Below are 21,818 nucleotides of genomic sequence, written 5' to 3'. Positions count from 1 at the left end.
TCTTCAAGGTTCACCATACTTTAGTATATATTAGTACTTCATTGAGTAATATTGCATTGTACGGGTAGCCCACTTTTTGTTTATCCATTCACTGACTGATGGACATTTGGGTTGTTTCTACTTTTTGGTTATTAGGAATAATGCTGCTGTGAACATTTGCTTACAAGTGTTTGTGTGGCCATGTTTTCAATTCTCTTGTGTTGAAGTACTTTTACATCACCTAAATATTAAATGATAAATAAATAATAATTAAATGATACTAGTAACTGATACACAATTAGTTCTTATTAAAGCAAATTCCCTAAGAGCAGAAACCGGTTCCGTCATGGTAATTCAGGTTTAATAAAGACCACTGGGTAGACCTGAGGTAATAAAACGGCACTATTTCCAACCCAGAGTTTTCACCAATTCACACTGACATTTTCTCAAACCTGTTTGAGAACTGATTGTCTCTTTATTATCTCTATCCAAAAACCCCAGGGCTATGCCGTGGTCTTCAAAATCCCTCTCTTTATGTTCCAAAATGAAAACCTATCATTTAAATTTGACACATAGGAAACGACTAGGGCCTCTTCAGGAATTTGGAGTTTGATTTAGAATTCTGGGGAACACAGAACCTTTTGCTGTACTGTGATTTACCTTTTTAGGTTTATTTAATAAATATAGTAGAGGCTAACAGATGATAGTGTAAGTTCAATAGAAGTAGGCTGATGTTAAAAGATTCTGGATTACAATGAAAACTCACTTACGTGGGAGTTTGAGCTCACATTTAGAGCCTCCACCAGTGGAAGTCATGCAAATAAGAACCACTGCAGAGTTCTTTGTCCACAGACACCATCTCCCTCCAGGATGGTCCTGCTTTTCCCCCAGCACCTGTGCAGGCATCTCTGGTGATTCTTACCACAGTCTTTCTGAGTTTGCCTGTATGCTTCACATAAATGTAGTAAGAAAACAATGAGACACTTCTTTGGGTTAACTGCTGTAAAGGCCACTAATGAGAAAGCGTAGATGTTTCCATCACGGAAAATTACAAGTTTACTTGGTTTCAGTCCTTGGCACTAAGTCTTAGGTTCCTCGTCACTGAACAGCCTTCTTTCCACTTGGCTTCTCTCGGCCAGCATCCTGGCACACCATCAGAGGAGAAAGTAATGAGAAAGAAGTGTCTTACAGGGATGGGGAGCACTGGTAGCTTACCATATGGGGATAATCATGGCTCTTCAAACAAATCCTTGACTAGACAGTAGCACTATTTGTCTTCCTGCCTACACAAGCTACATGTGGGGTTCACACCTCCTGAAACACGTGCACACCAAGAGAACTGGAGAATGTTTGCTCAGTTTCCCTCCTTTTCAGGGGAACCCTCTGGCTGGTCTTCAGTACATGAGCTGTGACCCAACTGTGGTTAGCTCCAGAGAGTTTTCTAAGAGTCCTTCATGTTCTTAGAGTTCTGATGTTGCTGTAGAAGACAGAGGCCTACCTCATTTTTGGTTTACTCATGTTTCAGGTTACATGAGTGTGGGGTGGGGAGTGGGAAACAGCTTTATAATTTTTGTAGAAATTATGTAAGGAGTCAGGAGTTTGAGACCACCTGGGCCGAGTATGGCTTACACACCGGTTGAATTCTTGTCCAGCACCCAAGAAGAATGAGAATGTAGTGACAGTGGAAGAGTGAGCACTTGCTAATTATAAAACTGCCAAAGGATAGCTATGTGGGGTAAAAAGCACCTGAGATCTCACCATGCAGAGGTAACACGTGCATCCCTTTGGTGAGCATTTCTAGTAATCTGTCTGATGTGTATAATTATTCATCCAGCATTTCCCAAATATATTTGTGAACATAGTGTTTGTGTTCATCCAGGAGCCAATCCTGAGACAGAGACCGGAAACCAAGAAATGGATTTGGGAGGTCAGCATGTGGTAAAGGGGAGCAGGGAAGTAAACCAGGGAGGGTGAGGCTGGTAGTTATCAGGTTAGCTGCTCCTGTGGGTGGATGGATGGTGCTCAGTCCCACAGAGGAACTCTGGAAAAGAGTGTGGACCATGTGCCTTGGCAATGCTTACCTGAGGGCGAGGGAGCTGGGGCATTTATACCCAAGGTGCTGTTGGCTGAGGCTGCTCCCTCGGGGTGTGACTTCTGAGCACTTCCAGCCTGCACAGCCTACTAAGAACGTGCAAGAAAGCACCCCCCCCAATCGCTCCCCTCAGGAAACAGGCAGACACTGGCAGCCAGGAAGCAGACACTGGCAGCCCAGAGGCAGACACTGGCAGCCCAGAGGCAGACACTGGCAGCTGGAAGGCAGCCAGACACACACACACTTATTGGTCGTATTGCTTAGGAGATGTGTCAGGCACTGTTCTAGGTGCTGGGGACATGGAAGGAAACAAAACAGAGAATTCTGCCGTCACGGAACATTCTGTCTATTGGGGAAAAATAATAAATAGGGCAAGTAAGAAACCATGCAGTGTGTTAGGCAGTATCAAACACTGCGAAGAAAAATGAAGTAGAAAAGGGAGTTCTGGGAAGGGGGACAGGAGGCGGGTTACAAACAGCAAAAGAGGAATGAGGGCAGGCCTCGCTGAGAAGGTGATATTCAAGTAAAGACTGGAAAAAGGGCAGAAGGAGGCACTTCACATGGTTACCTGGGAAGAGGAAACAGTGGGCGCATATATGTCGAGGCGTGTGTGCAGCAAGGCCTATGCAGCTGGGCTGGGAGGGCAGGAGGGCAGGGCAAGCAGGCCGTGCTGACCTCTGTGCAGCCTCAGGCTCCTACCTGGGGCAAGACCAAAGGCTGTAGGAGAGTGGGAGCGTAACAGGGTGGCAGCAGCTGCTGTGCTGTGAACAGCCCAAGATGGGCCAGGGTGGAAGCAGGGAGGACTGTCAGGAGGCCGGGAGGAGGGAGAAGCAGTTGATTCTGGAGATATTTTAAAGGTAGAGCCAAATTACTTACAGACAGATTGGATGTGAGGTATGATAGAAAGAAGCCAACGGATTCGGTGTGAGCAACTGGATGATGGAGCTGCCTCTTCCTGAATCAGGGAAACTTTCCAAAGGAGTGGCACAGCATTTTTTTCTCGGTTACTTTGCAAGCCAGGACCTCTGGCTGGTGACACCCCGCCTGGGCCTTGCTTGATAATGCTACCTGCTGCAGGAGACGGCCCGCCCACTTCACCCACCTGGGCGAAGTATGGCTTACACACTGGTTGAGTTCTTGCCCAGTGCCCAAGAAGAATGAGAATGTGCTGACAGTGGAAGAATGAACAAAGCTGGGAGTTTTATTGAGCAATGAAACAGCTTTCAGCAGAGAGGGGACATGGGGGTGGTCCCCCTACCCAAAGGCGGGAAAGTCCCCCTAATATGGCTGAGTCCAGGTCTTTTCATGGGCTCAGAATAGGGGAGGGGCAGGCTGTAGGTATTATTGGAAAAGGCAACGTTCGATTGGTTAAGGTGTTTATTCAGAAAGAATCGATCGGGAAAGGGTGGGCAAACAGGAACAGAAGTTCCCACTCTGGGTGGTGGGGTTCATCCAGGACCAGCAGTCTGGTCTTTTAGCCTTCAGCCTTCAGGCTGTTCTTCGCTTGAACGTGAGGTTTCATTTGGGACCCGCCCCTCTCTGCCTAGGCATTTGGCTGCCTCATGTCGCTATCAGGAGCAAGCCTGGGGTCAGGAGTAATTGAGAGCCTGGCTTTGGGCCTATGAAGTTTGAGATGTCCATTAGAGACCTAAGTGGATATGTCAGTAGCAAACCGGATATAGGGGTCTGCAGTTCAGGGAAGAGGCCCATTTTGGGTTTAAATTGAGGAGCTGGACAGCATGTAGATGGTATAATCCATGTGGTTGCTGGAGACCCCCCAGGGAGCAAGCCAGATAGAAAAGAGGTCTGGGACTGAACCTTCAGGGAGGCACAGCACTGAACAAAGGAACCCGAGAAGGAGCAACCAGAGAGCTCAGTGTCCTGAAAGCCAAATGCGGAAAGTAATTCCAGGAGAAGGGAGTGGTCAACTGTATGTATATATATACATGTGCTACATTTATAAAGACCTCCATGCAGAAATATACATTCTCTCTACAGATAGATACATACACGCAGGGAGCTGTAGATAATGGTGTTATCCTATAGAAACAGATCTATAACTCTATCTACTTCCCACTAAATCTATTGGGGACAGTATGCCATGGCAACACTGTCTGCATTCATTTTTTTCATGGCTGTATAGCATTTCATTGTGCCCAAGAACCGTAATTAACTTTTTCCCTATAGATATTTTCCCCAATATAGAATTCTAGATTACACAGCAATGAGCATCTTGTGCAATCATCCTTTCACACTGGTGTGGTCATCTCCCTGAGATAAACCCTTAAGAGCAGAGTTGCTGTAGGCAAGGGTATGCCCTTTTTACCTTCTGATTCTGGACTCCTTGCTGGGCAGCCCCACTAATCAAAGACGCATTCAACGTGGAAGAGCTGCTGACCTCAAGGAAGAACGCCCAGGACATCATTCCAGGCAGACTCTATTCTAGGGACCCTTCTGTACACAGAGAAGATGCAGGGCAGCCACATAATCACTTTCAGAAGTCAGCAAAGGTTTGCCAAAAGTCTATGACAGGAGGCAATCCACTGGTCCTAGCTCTCAGCCTGACATATCCAGCTGCAGCGGACTTCTGTGTATAAAGACTGTCCTGTTTCCATGGAGAGAGGAGCAACGCTCCAGGCCTAAAGGACCTCCAGCTGAGCCACGAAGAGCTTATTACATCGAGCAAATGTGGCAGACGAAGGCAATGCCTTCTGTTAAATGACTGTAATTAACTCCAAATCTTTCTCCACACTTTATTTTTGCTGGCTGGATTTGTCATTTTGCTGTCAGAACAGGCCTACAACATACCTCAGATGTTTTTTCTTTACCTTGTCATTCTGAGCAAAAGCATGACTCCATCACCTGTCTGGGCACATACCGAGTCTTTGTCTGGATGGTGTCAGCACATCCTGCACACTCAGCGGCAACCCTGAAAATAACATCTACTGCCTGCCAGGCAATTGGCTGACTGCCTCTGTGATCTTCAGGGGCATTGAGGGACCTCAGTCATGCACCTCTGTAAGTGCAGGGAAATGTACTGGGACACCAGTACCCAGTGCAGGGAAATGTACTGGGACACCTTTCGATTCCCAAGGAAATAAAAGGAAAATGACAAACACATAGTCATGCCGTGGATCCCCTGTTTATTCCCATCTCTGGGCAGGTTTGTAAATAGCATCAACCCAGGTCTCAATCCCACTGCTGGTACCTGAGCCGCAGAACTGTAAGCAAGTGACACTCAATCCAGAGAGAACTACTCCCCTAAACTGGTTCTTAGCCATCAAGAGAGGCCCACAGGAAGGTCTCTGATAACCTGAAGTTTTGAAAAGCTTGGAACTGTGTGATCAGGCTATATGTCCTTCAGTTCCTGAATGTTCACTACCCTGTGGTGACCCTTTGCCATGGTAGAGATTCCAACCACACACATCAGTTAAGCTGCCAACACTGTTTCCTCCCCATTCTGCTCTGCGAACAATGTGCAGTCCAGCCAGGAGGTCAACAGGGAGGGTTTTCTTGTTGTGTCATGGCTGAGATCAAAGTCATTGTACCCTAAGGACACAGCAGACAGAAGGCAGCCAACCGCATTTATGCCAAATCCCATTCCAAAAATGACCATATTTTGTAGTTTATTATGAGGTAACTGCCTCCAGACAGATAAACCCCTGCATGATGTTGAAAGTCAGAGCCTGGGAGTGAACACCACCTTATCTTTGTCCTCCTCAGCTGGTCTACGTGTCTCTGCTCAGAACGCTGTGTAGTAGTGCTCCATTGTGCTGACGATGTCACTCTGGTCCTCCAGGAGCTCCAGAACCTGCTGCAGCACAGCCTCACTCAGGCCCGGGCGAATGCTCAGGCGAGCGCAGGCCAAGATGTGCAGGAAGTGACAGCCTTTCTCCATGTCTGCAGGAAAAAGGCAGGTGGCTGAGTGTGGTCACAACTGTCAGGCCCTCCTCTGTCCTCTCCATACCTCCTGTCTTGGCACCTGCATTCTGATCAGATCCCCAGATGATCTTTATGCACATTAAAGTCTGAGATGCATGATCTATATGATCACAAACACAAAACAGAAACACCTGTTCTCAGGCCCCTGATGTCACCACGGCGACGTGGAGCCACTGCTCAAGGACTCTGAACTTCAACCTTCGAGGATTCCCAATCAAAGATTTTTTTTTTATCCATAACCTAGTGGATTTTTAGTGCTTGATAAACGTTTTTCTCTGGGGTAATTACATGTGTAAGTGTAACCTATTCAGTGCCAAACCTCTAGCTTCTCAGGGGGGAGCCCTCCTGAGACTCACAGCAGAGCTGGTTTGCTGCAGCCTCCGTATGCTTCCCTCTAAGTCCTGATTTGATGGGGCTGCCTGGTGAGAAGGGATTCCTATCTTTGGCCTGTTCTCATTCCTCCCTTCCTGGCTTCCAAAAGTCTCATCTGTGATAGTTGTATTCCTAGTAACCTCTTATCCTCTGCCCAAAACTAAGACCATGTGGCACACAACAATACAAACTCAAAGTCAGTAACCTCTTTCCTAGTTGAAATCAATGGCCTAAACACTGGTAATGAGAAAATAAAATAGGAAGAATTCAAGTCCTTTTAATTATCAGGCCCTGAGAGACACGACGATGAAACGGCAATCACGCTCTACTCCTCACTATGTATTCACCTCGGAAACTGTTTGCTATTGGCACAAGTAGTTATGAATTAGCCTAATTATGTGAAATTGAACACTATAATCCACACCCTATAGCTTAACAATGTATAGCCAGTCACCAATCAATGTTATCTATAAACCAATGAGAATTCCTGACAAACAACTTTGTATCAACTCTGTCCTCCTTTTTGGCTTTTAAAAATCCACTTATGGGCCAGGTGCATGACTCATGCCTGTAATCCCAGAACTTTGGGAGGCTGAGGTGGGTGGATCACCTGAGGTTGGGAGTTCGAGACCAGCCTGGCCAACATGGTGAAACCTCGTCTTTACTAAAAATACAAAAATTAGCCAGGTGTGGTGGCATGCACCTGTAATCCTAACTAGTCAGGAGACTGAGGCAGGAGAATCACTTGAACCCAGGAGGCGGAGGTTGCAGTGAGCTGAGATTGCACCACTGTACTCCAACCTGGGTGATAGAGTGAGATTCCATCTCAAAAAAAAAAAAAAAAAATTCCACTTATCACTGCTGCTAATCAGAGTGTATATTCAGAAAACCTGAATCTGTGCTCCCCGGCTGCAATCCTGAAACTTGGCCCAAATTAACTCTCTACTTGTATTAATTTTGCCTCAGCTCCTTCCTTTTAGGTCGGCAGTAGTCAAACTGAGGGTTGTGCCTATTGGGGATCAGGAAACCAATTTTTGTAGGTTGCGATCAGCATTCTTTTTCTTACCAAACTAAGAGAGCAGAAATAGAACATTACAGAATATCTTGCATTGTAATTTGGATACATATTGATTCATGAAACTTTATTCCATATATCTTATGCATTAGAATTATATAATTTATTGGGTCATGATGTAAAATGTATTTCTAACTTTGAGTCAAAGTCAAACTTCTTTACCAAAAGCAAACCCTCTCCAGTTGTCACAGTTTAAAACTCCATGGTGGCCGGGCGCGGTGGCTCAAGCCTGTAATCCCAGCACTTTGGGAGGCCGAGGTGGGCAGATCACAAGGTCAGGAGATCGAGACCATCCTGGCTAACACGGTGAAACCCCGTCTCTACTAAAAAAAATACAAAAAGCTAGCCGGGCGAGGTGGCGGGCGCCTGTAGTCCCAGCTACTCGGGAGGCTGAGGCAGGAGAATGGCGTAAACCCGGGAGGCGGAGTTTGCAGTGAGCTGAGATCTGGCCACTGCACTCCAGCCTGGGTGACAGAGTGAAACTCCTTCTCAAAAAAAAAAAAAAAAAAAAAAAAACTCCATGGTAGGGCCAGGCATGGTCTCTCTCTGCCGTGTACCCAGTACCTGGCACACAAAAGGTGCTCCACACAGTCACTGAAAGTTGTTTTCAGATGAAAAATGCTTTAGGCTTCAGGAAGCTGCTCGAAGAGGTGTTGCAGTGTAAGGCAAAGCATAGTTCAAGGTTTGGTGCACTTCTGTAGCTTTGGGCAAGTCATCCCTAGGCCTCAGTGTTCTCAGCTGTGGTGAAAACCACTTCCAAGGCCCTTTCCAGCCCTAAGGTTCAGAGACTGCTCCTTAGCTAACAAAGATTTGCTAAATTCTGACCTCTAGTGGCTGTGTCCACTCATTACTCCTCCCGATTGGGATTGCTGGCGTCCACACTTCCATGCTGTTTCTTCAACATTCACTCCATAGACTTCCTGAACACCTACTATGTGTGCAGTGCCGAGCAAGGAGGAGCAAGTAGAGCCTGGCAGACCGAGAGCTGCCACTGGAGTCCACCATACCTGAATTCAAGCCCTGGCTCTACAACTGGGACAAAGTCATTCCTGGGAACAAAACCACCTCCTTCTCAGGGTGGCTGTGTGGATGAGAGACCAGGGGGAACTACTATGATTTGGTTCATCATACCCATAACCCAAGAAGATGAATGTAACTTAGTTCCTGCTCTAGAGAAGGAACTCAGCCCTTCCCAAGAAGAAAAGCCTCTCAAGGAGGAAGAGCTGACCAGCAAGTGAGGGTAGGTTTGATGATGGGGGGTGAGGGGCTCCAACCACACAGACCTGCACACGGTAGGGAGGAGCACAAGGAATTTAGTGCTGCTCAGCCTGTAGTTTCTGCAAGGCCTGGATGCTTGGACCCAGGGCTCAAGATGACTTACAGGCATCTGTGGGGCCCGAAGCAGTGATGCTGACTGTCTCAGAGGCCTTCAACTATTTATTAAGAAAGGCTGTTCTGCTGAGGGTTATCTGGTGAGGCTGTTCAAAAGTAATCTCCAGTCACATGGGTAACGTGAACTTAGACTCCTCTCTATTTTTAATTTTTATTTTTTGTAGAGACAGGGTCTTCCTATGTTGCCCAGGCTGGTCTCAAACTCCTGGCCTAAGCAATCCTCCCAAGCATTGGGATTATGGGAGTGAGCCACTGTGCCTGGCCTTAGATTCTTCTCCAAGTAAGAAATTATTAGAAAACAGTAAAAGTAGGAAAGGCCAGCAAGGAGCTCCCCAGTGGTTAGTACAATTACATAATTCGACTCTTCTGGAGCAAACCCACAAGCCGAAGCAGACTTTTCTGAAAAGTGTTTGCCTGGCAGACATAGTTATCTTATGATGGATCTCTATGAGCGGTGATAACTGCGCCTTATATTTTCCCAAGAACTTTCGCATGCAGCCTGATTCATACTATACCCCATCATACCTCCACCAGAAACCACAAATGCTGATGTTCTAGAGACCCAAGTGACATAAGGATACATCTCAGATATAACCTACTACTATAACTACAAAAGGTTAAAATTCTTTAATTCTTTTTTAAAAGTTTGTCGTAAGTTAAAAAAAAAAATCCTCCAGTATGAGGAGTGTTATATGGTACTCAGTTTCTACCAAAAGTAGCAGTTCTCTCCAGCTCTGGGTTAGTAAAAAATGAACCTGAGCTAAATACACAGGAGATTTTTGGAAAGCTAATGGTATAAAGGAACATTTAGTGAAAGGCTGCCGTTTTGGAACTCACCCAATGTTCATTTTCTTAGGTGTGAAATGATTTGGTGATCAAACAGGAGAAGGACCCCATGCTCAGCAAATACAAACTGAAGCTTTTAGTCAGTCTAGGTGAAGGGTATATCAGTGTTTATTATAGCAGTCTTTTAATTTTTTTTGATAAATTGGAACATTTTCAGGTAAAAAGTTAGAGATAAAAAGACATGTTCAACATAGAGCTCTTTCTTTTTGGATAATTTGCCATTGTTGTACCCATACTGAAATCCAAAATCCAGATTTTGTCAACTTTACTCCAACAATAATTGAGCAAAATCCACATACAGATTATCTCTGAAACTGCTTCCTTCCAGATCAATAAACCAAGTAGAAGGTGAGCCTTCAGGCCTCCAGGCTAGAGAATTAAGAGGCTACCACTTGTGCCATTAGAAAAGAACTTCATTTTTATTTAACACTTTTTGGATCACAATTATGCACTGAGTACTCTTCTAACTTTCTAAATGCCCATTCATTGACTTCTTATAAAAACCCATCATGTAGGTACTATTATTATCCTCACTTTGCATTTAAAGAACCCGAGACACTTGCCCGATGTTACACAGCTACCAAGTGGCAGAGCTGGGATTCAAACCTAGGCAAGGTGGCTCCAGAGCACAGCTCCTCACAATGCCGCCACACTGCCCATCTTCAGAAAACAAATATCAATCCTTCAGGGACTTAAGACAGGCTTGATGTTCACAGTCCTTTCATTATTGAAGGGTTAGCCTTTGTGAGACACTCATAAATGACTTCGAGTCCTTCTACCAATCATCCTGACAAGGAAAAACTCCAGGCTATATTCTGTATGAAAGATTAGAAAGGAACTAAAGGCACAGTAGGAATGGTTAGATCGAGGGCTGGATATTTACCTACACGTATAACAGCATACTCTCCAGCTAATGAAAAGATGTAGGCACTTTTATGTGTACTGTTGGCAAATGACCTCTAGAAGGCAATGTTAGATCTAAAATACAAGGTGTGGGACAATGTATATCATTGGCTAAACTTCTCTTGTGTTTTCTATCAAGGATAAATAATACAGGTATGTTTGTAAGTACATATCTGTATAGTTTATCCTTGATAGAGAACACATATTCAACAGGATATGCAAGTAACCAATAACAACCACTGCCTTTGGAGAGGGGAACACAGAAGCTGGGGCTCAGTGCTGGGAGGGAGTCTGACTTTTTGGTGTGTATTTTTGCACTGCTTGGCTTTTTATGAGGCACATACATTACTATTCTGAATTGCTATGTTATGACATTATGAAGCAGGGTGGTCACAGCAGGTTCCAACACAGTTCTTATAACATCTTTTATCAGCATTGTCAGTAATTCAGGCTTCAGAATTTGGCTCCTGGGAGTGTAGAGGGCCAGGTGATTGGCTAGTGGCTTTTAGAGGCCCAGACTGAGTGGCAGGGCCTGTCCACTTGATGAGCTGTGGGTAGATGTAGATGTTAAACCTGCCACTTTCAGGACACTTCAGAGAGCCAAGTCCAAATGAAATGTGAATTCTTTTCATGTGCTTTACTAGCCCTAGGAGTCCTAGGGTTCAATCCATTCTATTCCTAATGCAGATGAAAATAAGAATCTGGCCAGGAGGCCCATGACTAGGGTGACTGCATTGATGTTATCTTGGAGCAACTTCTCATCCCTTCTTGGCTGAGGAATCCCACATTGCACTGCTCTCAAAAGCTCCTTCAATTGCAGACAGATGGACTTTTCCTTCAACTGAAGGATATTTGTTCTTACTGTTCTGAATGAAGTGAACAAAGTCCATTCACTTGCATTGAAATAATATATTGCTTTGAGTTTAAGAGCTGCTGTCACACCACTCTGGGATCTGACCTCATGGCTTCTTAAAGGTTAACTAGAGCTGTCTACCATAAATACTGGGGCTGGAAACCTGGCCCAGCTTCACCCACTGACTCAACCTGGTGCAGGGCCAGGCCCCAGGGATGTATGGGCCGAAGGACTGGAGGTGGAGTTCACTGGCAGATCAGGGACTTGGGGTCATTAACAAACCTTTTAAACGCTTCTTATTATAGTATGTGTTTGCAAAAGCTAGACTTTGAAAAGTCACCTTTAAGACCGGTCAGTTTACGTAGCATTTAAAGATGGTACTAATGCTTTCTTCTCTTTCTAACTAGTGTGGAAATGGTATTGTTCCTTGTCAGACTAGCTACAGTTTCAGAGTCTAACCACTAGGGGCTGAACTAACTCTACTAAAACCATGTTCTAAACCATTTCTTTTTGCAAATTATCAGTTTCCAAGATGACTGAATTACACCGTTCATAAACTGTCATGTCTAGAACCATTCCTTCCAACACTGAAAGACTTTGATGTTAGAATAGAGGGAAATGTCAGGTTTGTGTTCAAAGAAAAGGGGCAAGCATGAAATAGGAAATAGCACAAATCAGAGAGAACATGAGAAGCAGAATGACATCAAAACGTCCTAGTGTGGTGACTTTACCTCACTGTATCAGAATTCCCTGTCTAGCTCCCAGCTCATCCTCTATAGAAACAGAATCCCCAGGGTAGAATCTGGGCTCTGAACGTTTAGAGAGCTCCAAGGCTGAATCTTACGTATAGCCAAGGTCACAACAATCGTGCTAGCCTAACACTCCTTTAGAGAGGAGATGGAGGCTCAGGGAGGGCAGGTACTTTGACTATCGCCTTTCCAAGTCATTACCGGGAAAAGTCCCAGGTCTCCTGACTCTCCATCCAGTGCTCCCCGGAAGACAGTATCCCCTTCCAGGGCACCAGGATGTCACTTGTACATTATATGCCACTTACGATTTGGTTTCTGGCAGTCCTGCTGAATGATCTGGTGGATCTTTCTGTGCAGGTCTTTGTCTTCTCTGGTTACCTAAATAGGAAAAATAGTTGAGAGAGAGAGTGTTCTTAGGTAACACAGCAGTTGTGTCATCCAGACTCCCAAATTAGTATTCAGGATAGCTTCTAAAGATTTCATAACAATCATCCCTACACCATTAATGTGGTGTTTGATACTTGGCCTAGTGTCAAACCAGCTCTGCCCAGAGGACACGTCCTTGGGAGTTGGTTCACTGGGGCAATGAGGTTAAAACAAAAAAAAGCTGGAATTGCATACTTTTAAGGAGCAACTAACTTTCTTCATCAACACTCATAACACATTTCTCTTATTTGTTGTTATAGTTTTGAGCAAGGCACAGTGATCAAGGCCTCCGATCTTCACCCCATGACCTCTTCTTCTGAGCCGTGACACCTGTCTTGTGTTATATCAGTTTTCTTGCTTCTCCCAACCACAAGGAAAAATAAGAGAAAAAAACAAAAAACAAAAACAAAAAACCCTGCAAGGGCAAGCTAGCATGCGAGTAAAGCTGGCCTATCCACCGAAACACATTCTGCTCTCAAAGGCAGACATAACTTAGTCTTTTTCTTTTTCCATTTTTTTTTTTTTTTTTTTTTGAGATGGAATCTCACTCTTATCGCCCAGGCTAGAGTGCAGTGGCCTGATCTTGGCTCACTGCAACCTCCGCCTCCTGGGTTCAAGTGATTCTCCTGCCTCAGCCTCCTGAGTAGCTGGGATTACAAGCGTGCACCACCACGTCTAGCTAATTTTTGTATTTTTAGTAGAGATGAGGGTTTCACCATGTTGACCAGCCTGGTCTCGAAGCCTGACCTCAAGTGATCTACCGGACTTAGCCTCCCAAAGTGCTGGGATTACAGGCGTGAGCCACTGCGCCTGGCCAACTTAGTCTTTTCCAATCAGCTCAGATAAGAGGGAAGCAGCATGCAACGGGTTTCACCTTCATGTTCCACAGTAAATCTAGTAACAAAAAAAGAGAGAAAGAGAAAGAAAAGAAAGAAAGAGAAAAAGGGAGAAGAAGAAAGGAAGAAAGAAAATAGACATGCAAACAAATAGCTGTAAGTTTCCTCCTTAAAGACAGCCCAAGAATGCCTGTCTGACCTGCCTTACTGGAGGGGGCATCCTGAGAACACCTGCCTTCTCTCAGCTCATGAGGTTATGACGAAGATTAAACAAGGTCATGTGTGAGAGCTGCTGAATGCAGGAAAGCACTAGGCAAACAGAAGTGTTGACTTATTTTAACCATTTCCCTAAGGCAGGGCTTCAGGAGAAAGGTGACTACAAAGCAGTGGAGGGGTGAAGTCACAGATGGCGAAAAGAGATCTATTTGTGCTTGATCACAATGATTCACAGGAGGAAGTGCCCAGCCCCGCCACGCCTTGCCCTGGACTGCTGCTCCTCAGGAAGAGCTGCTCTCTGAAGGGCTGGGAGGAAATGTGTGTCCCAGAGCGGGGCTCGAGGTGAGCTGCCCCCATGAGCTTCTCCAGCTTCCAGGAAGCAACTAACTCCCACCCGGCCTTCCCATGCCAGGACTCCCATCCTGGGATGGTGTGGGAGGCACTTGCCCTTATGTAGACCAGGATACCTGTTTCAAAAGTTATTTAAATGGTATTGTTAATTTCTAAAATTCCTCTAAAGTGGGGAGTCACTAGGGTAAATCAACATCAGGAAATGTCATATTAAGAAAAGCTCCCGGCCGGGCGCGGTGGCTCAAGCCTGTAATCCCAGCACTTTGGGAGGCCGAGACGGGCGGATCACGAGGTCAGGAGATCGAGACCATCCTGGCTAACACGGTGAAACCCCGTCTCTACTAAAAATACAAAAAAAAAATTAGCTGAGCGAGGTGGTGGGCGCCTGTAGTCCCAGCTACTCGGGAGGCCGAGGCAGGAGAATGGCGTGAACCCGGGAGGCGGAGCTTGCAGTGAGCTGAGATCCGGCCACAGCACTCCAGCCTGGGTGACAGAGCGAGACTCCGTCTCAAAAAAAAAAAAAAAAAAAAGAAAAGCTCCCCCTCAGGAATCTTGCCTGTAAATAGTGAGACTTCTGGAATTTGATCAGTCTCTGGGAGAGCTGCACGTAACTAAGTCCACACCACTGATGTCAGTGGTCCTGAGAAGGCCCATTTCCAGCTTAGCTCCTCCAATATTAAAGGTATGCAGAAAAAGGCGAACTTTTTTTTTTTTTTTTTTTGAGACGGAGTCTCGCTCTGTCGCCCAGGCTGGAGCGCAGTGGCCAGATCTCGGCTCACTGCAAGCTCCACCTCCCAGGTTTATGCCATTCTCCTGCCTCAGCCTCCTGAGTAGCTGGGACTACAGGCGCCCACCACCTCGCCCGGCTAATTATTTTTATTTTTTAGTAGAGACGGGGTTTCACCGTGTTCGCCAGGATGGTCTCGATCTCCTGACCTCGTGATCCGCCCGTCTCGGCCTCCCAAAGTGCTGGGATTACAGGCTTGAGCCACCGCGCCCAGCCAAGGCGAACTTTTAACTTGGAAAGAGTGACGCAAACAAGCACCCATACTCCTGCTGGGAGTCAACTGGTACAGCCTTCAGGTAGGTCCATCACACTGTGTCAACCAAAAGCTTAAATGGCCATGCCCTCTGCTCCAGCAACTCTTCTTTTAAGAGTCAATCTTACAGAAATACTGACATGAGTTCACAAACATAGTTGTGCAAAAATAGCCACTGCAACACTATTTGTGACAGCAAAACTTAGAAATACCCTAAGTATCCATCAAAAAGGAATGGCTAAAAAATACATGACAGGTACCCACAGTATGGAATACCCTGAGGATGTTAAAAATAAAGAGGTAGATTTATAACTACTAATGTGGAAAGGTGCCTGTGACGTGTTATTTTGGTACCAAAAAAGGTGTAGAGCATTATTTAGAGTAGCAAGTCTCAATGATCCCAGAAGACATTTGGCAATGTCCAGGGACATTTTTGGTTGTCACAAGTGAGGTGCTGCTACTGGTCTCCAGTAGGTGAAGGTCAGGGATACTGCTAAATATCCTGCAATGCACAGGACAGCTCCCACGACACTCAATCACCTAGCCCGAATAGTGTTCAGATTGAGAAATGTTGATTTAGAAGATGATGGCATTTTTTATAAAACAAAAAGGCTCTTGCATAAGCCAGGGATTTGAAACAATTAAAAAGCCACAGGAGCATATATTTATATGTATGCATTTGTAAATGTACAGATAAATGTCTAGAAGGATATACAGTTGTCTCTCGGTATACTCGGTGGATCAGTCCCAGGACCCTCAGGTATACCAAAATCCACACACACTCAAGTCCTGAAGTTGGCTCTGTGAAACCTGCATGTACGAAAAGTTAGCCCTCCTCATATGTGGGTTTCACATCTGCAAATACTGTACTTTCCGTCTGCATTTGGCTGAAAAAAGTTGGCATATAAGTGGACCCACACAGTTCAAACTTGTGTGGTTCATAGGTCAACTATTATTAAAAGAGATACCTTGGGGAAGGATAAGGGCCAACTTTGACTTCTGATTTTATGTACCTCCTCAATGATTTTTAATAATAATTAAGTGGTTATTCGTAAGTAATAAATATATTTGTAATTGAAGCTACGAAGGAAAAAAGTTAAGTTGTAAATGTCTTACATAGTATAGGTTATCAAAACCATCATCTTTCTGGAAAACAAGTCCTTTTTCCTGCAGCAGTTGTATAGCATTCTTAAATATACTATGAATTGCCTTGGAAGTGGTGTCCTTCTTAAAATTCACCTGTGTAGAGAGGAAAAAGAAAAAAAGAAAAGAAATAAGTCTCACCTTACAGCACCTGAGAGCAACTCCCTAGACCAACTGGTTCATGAATTTGTCCAACAGGCCTGTTAACTGCTGAGTCAAAAAGATCCTGGTATGTACCACCGTAGCAGGATGGCATTTAAGGAGGACTGAGAAGTGTGCCCTGGTAGGTCACCTTTCATAACTGTTCCATACCTTAGTTTTGATTTTTTTTTTTAATGAACTCACTCTGTAGTGCAGAATAAAAAAAGTTACCCTCACTGTTGGACAATCTTTGACTTATTTTGTATACAAAACCAAAACACTGTATATATATATTAGCCCCCTTTTCCATTAAAATTGAGGCTGTAACAATCTCTTCCTAGGGACTTCAAAGATTTTTATGTAAGTTGGAATAATTTGGGGACTCCAGCATGAAGTATTAAATAGCCTCATTATTTTAAATGGAGGAGAATAGAGGCTGTGCAGAGGTCCACCAAGGGGAGTCCACAAGGCTGAAGGTAGACAGCAGTCCTGGTGAAGCACAGTCCCCACCTGGAAGGGACCTCTGCTGCTGTCAGCTCTCCCCCTCACTTTCAGTGTTTCTTCCCTTCTCTAGAGACAAGTTTGCCTGGAGAGGGTCATCCAGGTCATCCTGCTTCTTATCCCTGGGGAAGCCAGGCTATCAGCTAGTCCCCCCATGCTTGACCAGATCGGGTGCTTCTTGAGTCAGGGACTTTGTTTCATCTTGGCCACCTACTACCTAGCACATGTTAGGTGACTGATAAAGTAAATGTGAGACGAATGGAAACAAATACACATTAGAGAGTGTGTATCATTGGGGATTTTCCGCTCCTTCCTAAAACAAAGAAAATGGCGAACAACAATTGCCCTTCAAAGTACAGATTCTTTTTTTTTTTTTTTTTTGACATGGAGTCTCGCTCTGTCACCCAGGCTGGAGTGCAGTGGCGCGATCTCAGCTCACTGCAAGCTCCGCCTCCCGGGTTCACACCATTCTCCTGCCTCAGTCTCCCGAGTAGCTGGGACTACAGGTGCCCGCCACTACGCCCGGCTAATTTTTTGTAGTTTTAGTAGAGATGGGCTTTCACCATGTTAGCCAGGATGTTCTTGATCTCCTGACTTCATGATCCACCCAGCTTGGACTCCCAAAGTGCTGGGATTACAGGTGTGAGCCACCGCGCCCAGCCTACAGATCCACTTTCAATGTGACAGAAATTTGTCAAGATATTGAAAAGATCAGAGTTCTAAACAAATGTGGCAAAGCTCCCAGTAAAGCATTTGAAGGCCAAGTCCTACCTCTATTGAAAGATACTTACAAAGGCTATGTGGGGCAGTACCCAGAGGTGCTGAAAAAGCCTGGCTGAGATTTGCTAATGACATTTCCTCAAGGGGAGAGGGAAGAGCCTCCATAGAGTCCCAAGTGTTCACAGGTCCATCCCAGAGAAACCTTCTCTTTCTAGAAGAGGCCTCCCAAACAGGCTTTTTGTTACTGTAAAAGATCCTGGTGATGTTTCACAAATGTACTCTCCTGGGCTAACGATAACAGCCTAACACTCTAATTGAATTAACAGTGTAAGTTTTTCCTTAAAAGAACAAACTGGAGAACCTCATCATTAGGGCCCCAAAACTGACAAACATTCCAGGTTAGGACAGCTTCCATTCTGAAGGGAGAATAAGGCTGAGAAATATTTGACAACTCCCACAGGCAGAAAAGCTCTCTGGGTGTGTTTAGAATAAACACCTCACCTAGCAATCCTCAGCCACACATCTTTTTATTCACAGAGGCTTAGGGCAAAACTGCTTTTAATTTCATACCTGAGTGCTCTTAGGGGATGCACCATCAGCGCGATACAGACTCCTTTGCAAACCTTCAAAACTACTTAATCTTTATAATTCTAAGGAGATCTATATTCTTTAGTCAATTTAACGTAAGGATCCTAAGGGTTCGGTTTATTACATCTCTTTGCAAGATAGAAATAAATTGGAAACTAACTAGAGATGATTGTTACATGATTATTCTTGTCTTTAAAAATGACTTTTGGTTATCCCAAAACCATATAAAACGTCTAGTTCCCCCTCCCAGATTTCAGTAAGATCAAGTAGCAGGAAGAGAGAATGCTGGGCCTGGGAGATTAAAAACACAGTTTCAGAACTGTGAGACTCAACAGAAATGTCTCTCTGTAAATATAAACAATACTTGAAGCTTCCTTTCCAAAAACATTTGCCTCTGCTGACCTTGGGACATATTTCCCTGGCCTAGTTATAAAGACCATAGTCTCAAGGGTAAAGCCACTAATCGTCTCTTCCAGCCAGCAGCTTTTCCTGGGCTGGGATCTGTGTCTTTCTTGTCTTTTTCAAAAAAGCAATGACAGACTCATCAGATTTAGGAAACCGAAATTGCTCACAGACAAAAAACAAAAAAAAACAGTGACTAGCTAAACGTACTGCGCCTTACCAAGCCTCTCCTCATCTCAGGTCAGGAACTGGGTGGATCCCTGAAATATATATAGTCTTCATTCCCAAACAAACTCAGCAGTCATCCAGCTGTCAAACAAACAATGGTTTTGCAGGCCCTGCTTATCATGTTTCTGGATTTGCTAAGAAGGACCACTATGAAAAAAAGGAGGAAACATTCAAGCCTGCTCTCTCTCTGCCTCTAAACTATAACACCATCACAATGATTTGTTTTTGTTAAGCTTTCATCTGTATGACAACAGAAAGTGCCAAAGGATATAGGGTTTCACTCTCATTGTAAAGCACCTTTAGTCTCCTAGGAATCTATTAAACAGAACTCAATTTAATCACACTGACCTCCCCCAACCAGTGCAATGTGGGGGACTAATTCATAATTGATAGAAAAAAGAGTTTCCAAAGACAAAACAAATATAGTACCATATTCAATTCTTTTTAAACATATAGCACTAGGCAGACACAAGTTTCTGCTGTAAGCATTTTCAAAAAGATATGCCAAAGGTTCTCCACAGATCATTTTGAATGGAGGAGTCTTTTAGTCCTCAAAGAGTCCTTAAGTCTCTCTCTTTACTTAATTATAGCTATCACGGAAGAGCTGGTTCACAAGAAAAATATGGTCTTCGCTAAGCTTTAAAATTTCTTTCCAAACATGCTGATAGAACCATCCGCAGTCCTAGGAGGTCAATTTGGCTTTGAGCTGCCTCTAAATGATTAAGTGGGAAGAAGGTCAATCTTGCTGTCAGCCGACAGCTGGAGCGCTGCAACTGTTTGAAGCAACCTTGGCGAAGAACAAAGCAGCCAGTCGTGACCCTTTCCACCTTGGTGTTTTCTGAAACGATATCCCTCATCTCCCCGTATGAAACCATGGGTCACTGGGCACATCAGGCTGTTGCCCAGAAGAGATAATTAGGACCACAAACAAAACTGAGAAGCAGTGGTCATGCCCAGGAGGTCAGGATGTGACTCAGTATCTGTTCCACCAAAATCAAGAACAACTTATGTTACCTAGCAAGGGTGTCCACAGCAGCCTTGTTGGTAATGGCAAGAGATTAGAAAACATCTAAACAGTCCAGGAACAGAGAGATTGGTCACATACATGATGGTACATGTGACAAAAGACTGTAGGGGCCAACCTATATGTACGGCTAGGAAATAATCTGTAAGACACAAGTCAATGAAAAGTGAGGTGTCTCATAGTATACTACGCCATGCTAACATCTGTGTAAAACAGAAGGGGTTACAATGACTTAGAGTACATGTAAGCACAGACTATCTCAGAAGGATATTCCAGAGACTAGTACTGGTGCTTGTCTTAGGGGAAAGGGAGTGAGAGGGAGGATGGGAAAGAAATTGACCTTTACCTTTACACTTTGTGGGACAATTTGAATTTTTAAAAATCATTCATTCCTTCAATCAGCAAATAATTACTGAGAATCTGCTTTATGCCAGCCCTGTTCTAGGCCCCAGGTAGACAGCAAAGAATAAGACAGACAAGGCCTCTGCTCTCACAGAACTTAAATTCTGATGGAGGAACAGGCAGGCAAACAAAGACAGACCAGTGATGTCAGATACAAAAACAGGGTGTAAGAGTGAGGGGCCACGTGGCAATCAGAGCAGCTAGACGGCCAGGGAGGGCAAGGAGGGACATTTAAGCTGAGATCATTCCCTGGTGGGATAAAGAAAATAAATAAATGAGTCATGTTACAACAACAACAAACCTAAGACCTGTAATGAAAGGGAAAGCCTAAAACCAATGTCTCAAATAATTCTTAATTCCAAGCAATACGTCAACACCAAGCAACCAAACAAGTTACCCAAGTAACACTAGGAGTAAAAACATGGAGATAACTTTCTCTTTTTTCTTTTTCTTCTTGGGACAGGGTCTCACTCTGGGTGACAGTCAGGGGTCAGGGTCACCCAGAGTGAGACCCTGTCTCATTTTTGTATTTTTAGTAGAAACAATATTTCACCATTTTGGCCACGCTGATCTCGAACTCCTGGCTTCAAGTCATCTGCCCACCTTGACCTCCCAAAATACTGGGATTACAGGCATGAGCCACTGCACCCAGCCCCTCCTTTCTTAATCTTATTATGCTTAATATTTGAGTAGAAAAAAATAATAATAGTCTAAGGTCCACAGTACTAGGTTGTTAGTATTCATTGAGATGGATGTTTAATCTCAGCAGAAGCCAAGTGACAGGGAAGTAGATAAGAGGAGGTAATTATCCATCCAAGATGATTTATTGATCAGCAAAATGATTCTTGAACTTGAACCATGGTTTTTAATGACTTGCTCTGTCTTTTTCAGAACAAGACTAAACCATTGTGTTTTAGGAGTTTAAATAAAGACCGAGTTGTATTCAGTGTCATTTATGAGTAAAATTTCAAAGAACACTTAAGAATTTTCTATTTTTTAATTTTTTATTCCTCTTAGAAAAAGTTATCTCAGTTAGCCAGGCATGATGACACATGCCTGTGGTCCCAGCTACTTGCGAGGCAGGAGAATCACCAGCCTGGGTGACAGAGTGAGATTGTGTCTCCGAAAAAAAAAATAATAATAAAATAAGGAAGGGGTAGGGGCAGGTCCAGCCTTATGCCTCATTTCAAGTTCCTAGTGGTCAATGACCTTTCCAGAATAGAAACAATGTGTGACAGAACCATCCCCTCTGTTCCCTGGGTCAACTCTGTGAATCTTCATGCCACAGTCACTTTCACCCACACCTGCAGTTGCAGATCTAGGGCAGGGAACCAGAATTCTCACGCGGGCATGCTGCACTCACTTGGTCAGAGCAGGCACTGTGAATCACAGGCTGATTGGCAAGGCACAGCAAAGACTCCACCATTTCCAGCTCCTGCTGGTAAAAGCTCTGCACTCTGTTCTCCATGAGGAATTCTTTGGCTTTTTCACTCAGCAAACTCGTGAGACTGGGGAGGTCCAGGGCGCCTGGATTGCTGCGGAGGGAAAGTATTAAAGAGCTCTGCAGAAAACCATCACCTTTGTTCCTTTTTGGTGC

At 44.5% G+C, this 21,818-nt stretch overlaps 1 protein-coding gene across 3 annotated transcripts in view; it reads right to left on the bottom strand.

Moving 5' to 3' along the window:
* Window positions 1–626: 626 nt before the first annotated feature.
* STN1 (STN1 subunit of CST complex) overlaps window positions 627–21,818 on the bottom strand; it is a 41,605-nt gene continuing 20,413 nt past the window's right edge. The window contains exons 7-10 of one of the 3 annotated variants that reach the window (XM_010356213.2): window positions 21,585–21,756; window positions 16,189–16,311; window positions 12,509–12,581; window positions 627–5,971 (exon numbers count right to left, since the gene is read on the bottom strand). In XM_010356213.2, coding sequence (XP_010354515.1) covers window positions 5,814–5,971; window positions 12,509–12,581; window positions 16,189–16,311; window positions 21,585–21,756 — 526 coding nt within the window. In that variant the 3' untranslated portion in view covers window positions 627–5,813. The remainder of the gene's footprint in view (window positions 5,972–12,508; window positions 12,582–16,188; window positions 16,312–21,584; window positions 21,757–21,818) is intronic. The other 2 variants (XM_030940738.1, XM_030940739.1) reach the window with 2 other exon arrangements.

The sequence above is a fragment of the Rhinopithecus roxellana genome, chromosome 11, assembly GCF_007565055.1.
Source record: "Rhinopithecus roxellana isolate Shanxi Qingling chromosome 11, ASM756505v1, whole genome shotgun sequence".
NCBI lineage: Eukaryota > Metazoa > Chordata > Mammalia > Primates > Cercopithecidae > Rhinopithecus > Rhinopithecus roxellana.
The sequence above is the reverse complement of the archived record's forward strand: the minus strand, read 5'-3'. Positions and strand labels throughout refer to the sequence as shown.